A 9,261-nucleotide genomic window follows, 5' to 3' on the forward strand; every position below is an offset into this window, starting at 1 on the left:
ACGGCCCAAGGAAGGTGGGTGGTGAGTTCCCTGGGGCAGGTGGGTGGTTGGTGGGTGAGGCGGTGGGTGGGAGGTGGGTGGGTGGTTGCTGGGTGGTTGTGGTTGGTTGGTTGGTTGGTGGTTGGTTGGTGGGTTGGTTGGAGGGTGGTTCGTTGGGTGGGTGGTGGGTGGGTGGTGGGTTGTTGATTGGTTGGGTGGTGGGTGGTTGTGGTTGGTTGGTTGGTTGGTGGTTGTTTGGTTGGTTGGTTGGTTGGTGGATGGTGGGTGGGTGGTGGGTGGTGGGTGGTGGGTGGTGGGTGGTGGGTGGTGGGTGGTTGTGGTTGGTTTGGTTGGTTGGTTGGTGGTTGGTTGGTGGGTTGATTGGAGGGTGGTTGGTAGGTGGGTGGAGGGTGGGTGGGTGGTTTTGCCTCGTGTATATCAAACTAGGTGCTAGCAGCCACAGCCCAGAAACACGAGAGGACAGAGACGAAGAGGTCTGAACCTGCTCTCCGATCTATGAGTCAAAATGATCTTCAATAAAAAGTTAATATAAAACATACAAAATAGTTATAACACAAAGAAGGTAACAGGAGATACCCCATTTTATTCCCTTCAGTGGCAGGGATGTGGTTGCCTTCCTTCTAGGTCTGTTTACAGAGACGGGTGTCTGCAGACGCAGGCAAGAACCCGGGGCCACGAGAAGGCCGAGTGCCCGGATGGGAGGGAAGGAAACACCGTGAGGACTGAGGGCCACCGAGGGACCAAGAGGACAGACTGCCACGTGCGCGAGGCCACACGGTCCACGGGGCCGGCCTGCAGCCTCCTGGGTCCCGGCCCCTCTGGGGACCCCTGGCTGGTGGGGCCTCAGGCTTCTCTAACCAGGAAGCCAGACACGGCGTCTCTTCCTTCGCAGCCTCCAGGCGCCTCGGGATCCGAGAGTTCGTGTGGGGCCGTCGTTCGGGGCAGCGACCGTGTCATCCGTTCATTGTTTTTGTTTTAACAAAACGGCGACTGGACGCCTGTGCTGTGTTAGTGGGTGACCTACTTCCAGTCCAGGACACGGTTCCTGGCCTCGTCTCTGACCTTCACCCTCCCGGACGCGTCCCTGGTCTCCTGGCGGCCATCGCAGTACACGGTCCTGACAGTGCCGTCGGGGTACTCCCGCCGCTTGAACTCGGCCGTGTGGATGTCCCGCTGCCCGTTGCTGAACACGATGGTCTTGTCGCCGTTCCTGGGGGAGGAGAAGGGGGCGTCAGCTCTCCTGGCGGGACCCAGAGCCACGAGTGTGGAAGGAGGGGGGCCTGGGTCCCCCTCCAGGTCTTGGAGCAGTGTGTGTGTGTGTGTGTGTGTGTGTGTGTGTGTGTGAGTGTATGTGCGTGTGTGCGTGTGTGTGGGCGGGGGGGAGGAGGGGCACGTACAAAGGCTGGGCAGTGAAGGCCTACATTGGGCCAGGAGGTCAGCCGGGGGACATGCCGGCAGGCGGGCTGGGCCAGCTGGGCCTGGTCATGGAGAACCCTGCTTCCCGAGCTGGGAGTGTCATCTGGAAGGAAGAGGGGGACTGGAGGGTTTCATGGTCATCATTCAGGACCAAGGACCCCAGAGGAAAGCAAGATGACCCCATGCTGAGGGGAGAGGGGGGCCGTGCAGTCACCGGGGAGAGAAAGGGCGAGGCTGGTGGTGGTGAGATGGGGGAGAGGGGGAGAGGGAGAGGGGGGGAGGAGCCGGGGGTGCACGTCCCACATCCTCAGGGCCTGTGGCTGTTGGGGTGAAGGGGCAGCGAGAGTAAACCTCCCACCTGCAGGGGGCTTGGGGAGGGGGGTCCAGGGTCTTGCGCTGCACGTTCTGCATCAGGAGAAGCGCCCACAGCCCTTCTCCGTGTCTTACACGGTGTCTGCGTGTGTCCGCTCTGGACTGGGCCTCCAGACAGCATGGTCTCAGGGGGCACCCGCCCGAGACTGGAATTGTTTTCGTGGTTAAAATTCAAGCATGAGAACACTTAATATCAGTGTTCGCCCTGACCGGTGTGGCTCAGTGGCATACTGTTCTTAATATGTTTGCTCACCTTCTTGGCACTATGTGTTTTAACCAAGGTCTCTGAGAAAGGTTGTTTCCCCAGGTAGGGATTTTCCCCTGAAGTTAGGGAGGGAATAAAACCTCTTAACTAGTGCCAGGTGGGTAATTAATCACTTTAACTACGAACAATCATGCTTAAGCTACATAATCTTTACTCCCTGGAATGGAGATAAGAAACGCCCTAACCTTTGTAATAGAGATTGATAGGATTGAATCAACTGGTATAAATACAGATGTAATAAGACAGCAAGACACAGAACTTAGAACACAGAAGAGAGAACACAGAACCTACACAGAACTAGAGACAGAAGAACTTCGCTGGAGAGAACATGGCAAAAGATCCTGGACTGAACCTGACTACAGAAATGGGCAAGAGAACCTGACTAGAACCTGGTGACTGAACCTGGCTGGAGAACCTGGACAGAACCTGGCTGGAGAACCTAGAGAGGGAACATGGCTACAGAACCTGGCTGGAGAATCTGGAGAACCTAGCAAGAGAACATGGACACAGAACCTGGCTGGAGAACCTAGCGAGTGAACATGGCTACAGAACCTGGCTGGAGAACCAGGACAGAACCTGGCTGGAGAACCTAGCAAGAGAACATGGACACAGAACCTGGCTGGAGATCTGAAGCAGAACTTCGCTGGAGATCCAGACCAGAACTTGGCTGGAGATCCTGGCTAGAGATCCTGGCTAGGCTGCTGATCAACTGAACACTGTCTCCGTGCCCTTCCTTCTTCGCCGACTCCGTCCACACCTTTGGGGACCCCTGGACCTGCTGGGGTTGGACCCCGGCAGTGGATAGAGTGTCGGCCTGCGGACTGAGGGGTCCCAGGTTCGATCCTGGTCAAGGGCATGTACCTGGGTTGTGGGCACATCCCCAGTGGGGGGGGGGGGGAGTGCAGGAGGCAGCTGATCGATGTTTCTCTCTCATCAATGTTTCTAACTCTCTCTCTCTCTCTCTCCCTTCCTCTCTGTAAAAAAATCAATTAAAAATATTTTTTAAAAATCAGTGTTAAACCCATGTTCTCCACGAAGGAATTCAGGTCAAAACACCAAACTTCAGGGCCAGTGGCCCCGTGTTCTATTACTAAATGGGGACGAACACCTAGGCTTTCACAAAAATTACTCTAAAGTGCCCAGCTGGTGTGGCTCATTGGCTGGGTGTCAACCTATGTACCATATTAAAAACATATTTTTAAAAAATTAATCGAAATAAACTCTTTTTTAAAGTATATTTTTATTATTTATTTCAGAGAGGAAGAGAGAGGGGGAGAGAAACATCAATGATGAGAGGGAATCATGGATCGGCTGCCTCCTACACACCCCACACTGGGGATCAAGCCCACAACCCGGGCCTGTGCCCTGGCCGGGAATTGAACTGTGACCTCCTGGTTCCTAGGTCGATGCTCACCCACTAAATAAATTCTTGACTACACAAACCAAAAAGTCAGATTGGCATCGCCTGTCCCAGCACCAACCTGGCCACGCTGACCGACGTCCCGTCGGGAAACACCGTCTCCTCTTGTCCATCGTGAAGACGTGTCACTGTCCCGTCCGGGAACAAGACTTCCTTCGAGCCGTCGGGGTGGAATTTCTCTGCAGAACACGCTTCGTTATGGAGGCACAATGGTCACAGAACACCCAGGCTCATTAACCTCCACACCACACAGAGTTATAGTTATAAAGATGTCTGTTCTTGTGATGAGAATTCCTGGATCTAATCTCTCAGCCACTTGCAAATATGCAATAAGTATTATTAACTACTAGAGGTCCGGTGCATGAAATTCGTGCACAGGTAGGGTCCGTAGGCCTGGCCGGCAATCAGGGCCGATAGAGGCCTTCTGGCTGCTGGACAGGGCCTTCCTTTGTTCCGCGCTGCCCCCTGGTGGTAAGCGCACATCATAGCGAGCAATCAAACTCTTGGTCAAACTCCCATGGGGACAATTGGCATATTAGGCATTTATATATCTACAAATTGTCCCCTTAACCAGGAGTTTGACCGGGAGTTTGACCAGGGGGCAGGGCTGGTCTGCCAATTACCCATGGGCTCTCCCCACAGCCGGCCCCATCTCCAATCACCCCTTCCCCACAGCAATTGAGGGTGGGGCTGGCCGGCCAACCTCCTGTGTCCCCTCTCCCTGGCCAGCCCAGCCTGATCAGCCCCAATTGGGACAGGCCGACCGGACCCCACCAGTGCACGAATTCGTGCACCCAGCCTCTAGTATAATAATAACAGTGTAATATGCAAATCGACTGAACGGCCAAACAGCGGAACGACCATCCGGACACCCTTCCGGACGACCTTCCGGATGAAGCCGCGGTTGTGAAGGCCTACTCTTGCACGAATTTCGTGCATCAGGCCTCTGGTATATAGACAGTCACCCTCCCGCACATGACGTCCTGGGACTTATTTCTAACTGGAAGTTTTGCCTTTGGCCCCCTTTACCCTTTTTTTAATGCATGTTCCAGAGTCCCCTTGTCTCTGGGATATGCCCCAAGACCCCAGAGGATGCCTGGACCTGCACACAGCACCAAACCCTACATGCTCTGTCCCTACACACACACTTTTTGTTGTTGTTAATCCTCACCCAAGGATAGTTTCCCATTGATTTTTAGAGCTAGCAGAAGGGAGGGAGAGAGACAGGGCGAGAGAAACACCGATGTGAGAGACACAGCGATTGGCTGCCTCCCACATGCACCCTGACCAGGGCCTGGGATCGAGCCTGCAACCAAGGTATGTGCTCTTGACCAGAATCGAACCCAGGACCCTTCAGTCCGCAGGTCTATGCTCTATCCACTGAGCCAACAGCCAGGGCTATACACACTCACATGAAGGAAGCAGGTCCCAGCCTCTCTCTGGCACGTCTGAATGCCAGCAGCCCCGGGGCAGACAGGCCCATGGCCGGGGGAGGCTTGCTGGGCCCCGAGCACGTTCTTTGGGAAACCACCAAGCTCACCCAGGACCAGGGCTCTGTTAGTTTCAGCAAAGAGGGCAGACACTCGAAGACTGAATCCCTCCCTCACACAGACAGAGGCGACCACAGGGACACGGGATGCGGAGACAGCCACTGCGTGTGCCCGCTCCCAGGCACGCGCCAGAGGCCACATTCACTCGAGGTTCCTGGGGGCGAGGGAGGTGCTGACGCGGACGTGGAGGACACGGAAGCCAGGAGCCCTCCACGGGGGAGGGACCACCCGACGCGTCTGCACCGAGAGGGCTGGGCCCTGAGGACAATCACCACCAACATGAACCCCACGGGGACCCCACACAGTGACCGGGAGAACTCAAGCCTCGCGAAGCGAACACACAGAGCTGGGAGCCTGGGCTCCAGCCAGGGCGCTGTGACCTGGAGTCCACACCGAATGGAGGGAGGACTACGTCACACACGCCAGCCCACGGTGCACACGCCAGCTCACACTCAGTGCACACGCCACCTCACACTCACGGTGCACACGCCAGCCCACGGTGCACACGCCAGCTCACACTCACGGCGCACACGCCAGCCCACAGCGCACACGCCAGCTCACACTCACAGCGCACACGCCAGCAGACGGTGCACACGCCAGCTCACACTCAGCGCACACGCCAGCTCACACTCACGGTGCACATGCCAGCAGACGGTGCACACGCCAGCTCACACTCACGGTGCACATGCCAGCCCACAGCGCACACGCCAGCTCACACTCACAGCGCACACGCCAGCTCACACTCATGGCGCACATGCCAGCTCACACTCACAGTGCACACGCCAGCCCACAGTGCACATGCCAGCTCACACTCACAGCGCACACACCAGCTCACACTCACGGTGCACACGCCAGCCCACAGTGCACATGCCAGCTCACACTCACAGCGCACACGCCAGCTCACACTCACGGTGCACACACCAGCCCACGGTGCACACGCCAGCTCACACTCACAGCGCACATGCCAGCCCACAGCACACACACCAGCTCACACTCACGGCGCACACGCCAGCTCACACTCACGGTGCACACGCCAGCCCACGGCGCACACACCAGCTCACACTCACAGCGCACATGCCAGCCCACAGCACACACACCAGCTCACACCCACGGTGCACACGCCAGCCCACAGTGCACATGCCAGCTCACACTCACAGCGCACACGCCAGGTCACACTCACGGTGCACACACCAGCCCACGGTGCACACACCAGCTCACACTCACAGTGCACACGCCAGCCCACAGCGCACATGCCAGCTCACACTCACGGCGCACACGCCCGCCCACAGCGCACATGCCAGCTCACACTCAGCGCACACGCCAGCCCACAGCGCACACGCCAGCTCACACTCACAGCGCACACGCCAGCTCACACTCACGGTGCACACGCCAGCTCACACTCACAGCGCACATGCCAGCCCACAGCGCACACGCCAGCTCACACTCACGGCGCACACGCCAGCCCACGGCGCACACGCCAGCCCACAGCGCACATGCCAGCTCACACTCAGCGCACACGCCAGCCCACAGCGCACACGCCAGCTCACTCTCACAGCGCACACGCCAGCTCACACTCATGGCGCACACGCCAGCTCACACTCACAGTGCACACGCCAGCACACACTCACGGTGCACACGCCAGCCCACAGTGCACACGCCAGCTCACACTCACAGCGCACATGCCAGCCCACAGCACACACACCAGCTCACACTCACGGCGCACACGCCAGCCCACTGTGCACACGCCAGCCCACAGTGCACATGCCAGCTCACACTCACAGCGCACACGCCAGCTCACACTCACGGTGCACACGCCAGCCCACGGTGCACACACCAGCTCACACTCACAGCGCACATGCCAGCCCACAGCACACGCCAGCTCACACTCACGGCGCACACGCCAGCCCACAGCGCACATGCCAGCTCACACTCAGCGCACACGCCAGCCCACAGCGCACACGCCAGCTCACACTCACAGCGCACACGCCAGCTCACACTCATGGCGCACACGCCAGCTCACACTCACAGTGCACACGCCAGCTCACACTCACGGTGCACACGCCAGCCCACAGCGCACACGCCAGCTCACAGTCACGACGCGCATGCCGGTCCACGGCGCACAGAGCAGCTCAAGCTCACCGCATACACGCCAGCCCACACTCACGGCGCACACGCCAGCCCACACTCACGGCGCACACGCTGGCCCGCGCTGATGAGCAGAAGCCAAACCACTGACCCGCCAGAGGGTCTGGTGCCGTCCCTTAGGCACTTGGCGCCCTGCAGCCGCGGGCTCGCCGTGATGGGAAGAACCGGGAGAGAAGCGCGCCTGGGTTTTCATTAAACAGCTCAAGCCCCGAGTCACCGGATGAGGCCCCACGGAGAACTGGCTAACAGGCCCCCGTATCTCACGGCCCCACACGGTGCCCGGCACATGGCTCGCCCGCGGCAGGCAGGTGTCGCACAGGCCCCGGGTGACGCCACCGACCTGTCCGCTTGTCGGGAAAGCGCACGACCTCCAGGCCGCTGGGGTGGACGGTGCGCGTCGTCCCCGTGCTGGCGCAGTAGTGGACCTGCAGGCACAGAGACATGGCGTCGGGGCAGCCGTGCTGTCATCGCGAGCCCGGGTCTCCTCTGGGGAAGCACTTCCTGCTTCCTGGTGGAGAGGCTGGGCCTGCCTGTCGGGGGATGGAGGGACGGGAGGTGAGGAGGGCCCGCCCCTGGGGAGGGAGGTGGGCTCTGAAGAGGATCGTCCTCAAAGCCCCAGAAACAAGACAGTGGGAGAGGTCGCCGGACGTGGCACGGCCCTGGCCCTTCACCTGGACGGGCCCTGGCACCTGAGGCCGCCTGACCATGGTGGCCTCGCCTGTAGCACATCCAGACCCCACTGTTTCCCAGTGAGCGCGACCCGTGGGCCCTGCGACCCTGAACCACAGCTGTCCCACCCGCCACTGGCAGCTGGAGATTCCGGGGCTGCAGGGACAGGCTGGGGGTACAGGGGCTGCAGGAGGTGCTGGGACAGACTGGGGCTGCAGGGACAGGCTGGGACGGGGTGCGGGAATAATGGTCCGTAGTGAGATGAATGCAGACAGTGCTCATTATCTGTCGCTGCAAGAATTATCCTCCCAGGCCCCAGTGTCCCCTGGAGACCAGCGAGCGGCCCTGGAGACGGGCAGGAGCCACTCCGCAGGGGCCCAGGGAATTCTCACCTCGACTGGCAAATGGAGGCCCAAGTGGCCCATTTTCTGCCCAGCTACCCCTCCCCCCAAGGGAAAGTCCCACTGACTGGTCGGCTTCGCTGCTTTTCAGGCGGGTCCGCGGCCGCACGCACCACTCGCTGGTCCGGCAGCGTCTTCTTCACGTCCCCGTTGGAGAACCGCACGATGGTGGTCCTGAGACCCTCGTCCGCGGCGTCTTTGCAGCCCGCGCCGCGTGTCTCGCCCACCTTCGCGGAGACACAAAGACCCGGATTGGAGAGAACATGACCCCGTGTCTCCCTCCTCCTCCTCCACACCCTCCTTGGCCTGTGCCGTGGCCGTGGGCCCGCCTGTGGTTTCCGTGAACAGACACTAACCCACCGGCCCCACGCCCGCCCCGGGGCCTGCCCACGAGGGGCGAATGCGATCCTTCGCCCTGCAAATGCGTTTCCTCCAGGTCGCTATGCAGATCATCAGCCTATCAGCCCTCGGCCTGGGTAACCGAGCTCCTGGCGCTGGTGGAGCTGGAAACCTTGACCCGTAAACGGTGATTTCCACGTAGACTTGTCCTTCGTGTACTTTTCCTTCCTTCCCGCCCCAGGCCCTTGGCCACACGCCACCACCTTGTCCAGAGGGGATTGGTTTCTCTTACAAAAGGCAAGTCTCACGTAGCCGCACGGGCATCACGCGGAGCTAGGAAGTCAGAAAAAGCCTTCAAATGCCTGTCAGGTTAACACAGGGAGACGCTGACGGAGACGCGGCGACACTCGAGAGGAAGCCACACGCGGAGATTCTGAGAGGCGACGGGCGACTATCAGGGACTGAGCGTCACTCCACCACGTCTGTCACTCCACACGGCTCAGGGGCCGAGCCGAGGCCACCGGGAAAACGCACAGGCCTGACCCCCACGCTGGGCTCTGTGTGTCCCCTGCACCCACCAGGCAGGTCGATGGCAGGCCCCCCGCTGGCCCCCCCGCCGGCCCCCCCTACTGGCCCCACAACAGCCATCCATCAGCCTGAGGTTTGAACCAAGACCACAAGTTC

The 9,261-nt window shown here is 59.7% G+C and overlaps 1 protein-coding gene across 1 annotated transcript; it reads right to left on the reverse strand.

The window, feature by feature from the left end:
- Nucleotides 1–417: 417 nt before the first annotated feature.
- On the reverse strand, nt 418–8,471 carry LOC118659729 (centromere protein J-like). Its single transcript, XM_036316031.1, has 3 exons — nt 7,509–8,471; nt 3,535–3,652; nt 418–1,210 (listed from the first exon to the last, which is right to left on the reverse strand). Exons 1-3 carry the CDS (start codon nt 7,609–7,611, stop codon nt 1,021–1,023), a joined length of 411 nt encoding a protein of 136 aa, XP_036171924.1. The 5' UTR covers nt 7,612–8,471; the 3' UTR covers nt 418–1,020.
- Nucleotides 8,472–9,261: the final 790 nt, after the last annotated feature.

The sequence above is a fragment of the Myotis myotis genome, unplaced genomic scaffold, assembly GCF_014108235.1.
Source record: "Myotis myotis isolate mMyoMyo1 unplaced genomic scaffold, mMyoMyo1.p scaffold_m19_p_7, whole genome shotgun sequence".
In the NCBI taxonomy this organism is placed as follows: domain Eukaryota; kingdom Metazoa; phylum Chordata; class Mammalia; order Chiroptera; family Vespertilionidae; genus Myotis; species Myotis myotis.

Coding starts and splice junctions, on each gene's coding strand:
- LOC118659729 (XM_036316031.1), bottom strand. CDS start 7,611: ATGTCTCTGTGCCTGCAGGTCCACTACTGCGCCAGCACGGGGACGACG. Junction 3,653..7,508: donor CTTTCCCGACAAGCGGACAG/GTCGGTGGCGTC, acceptor CGTGTTCTGCAG/AGAAATTCCACCCCGACGGC. Junction 1,211..3,534: donor ACGTCGGTCAGCGTGGCCAG/GTTGGTGCTGGG, acceptor CTCCTCCCCCAG/GAACGGCGACAAGACCATCG.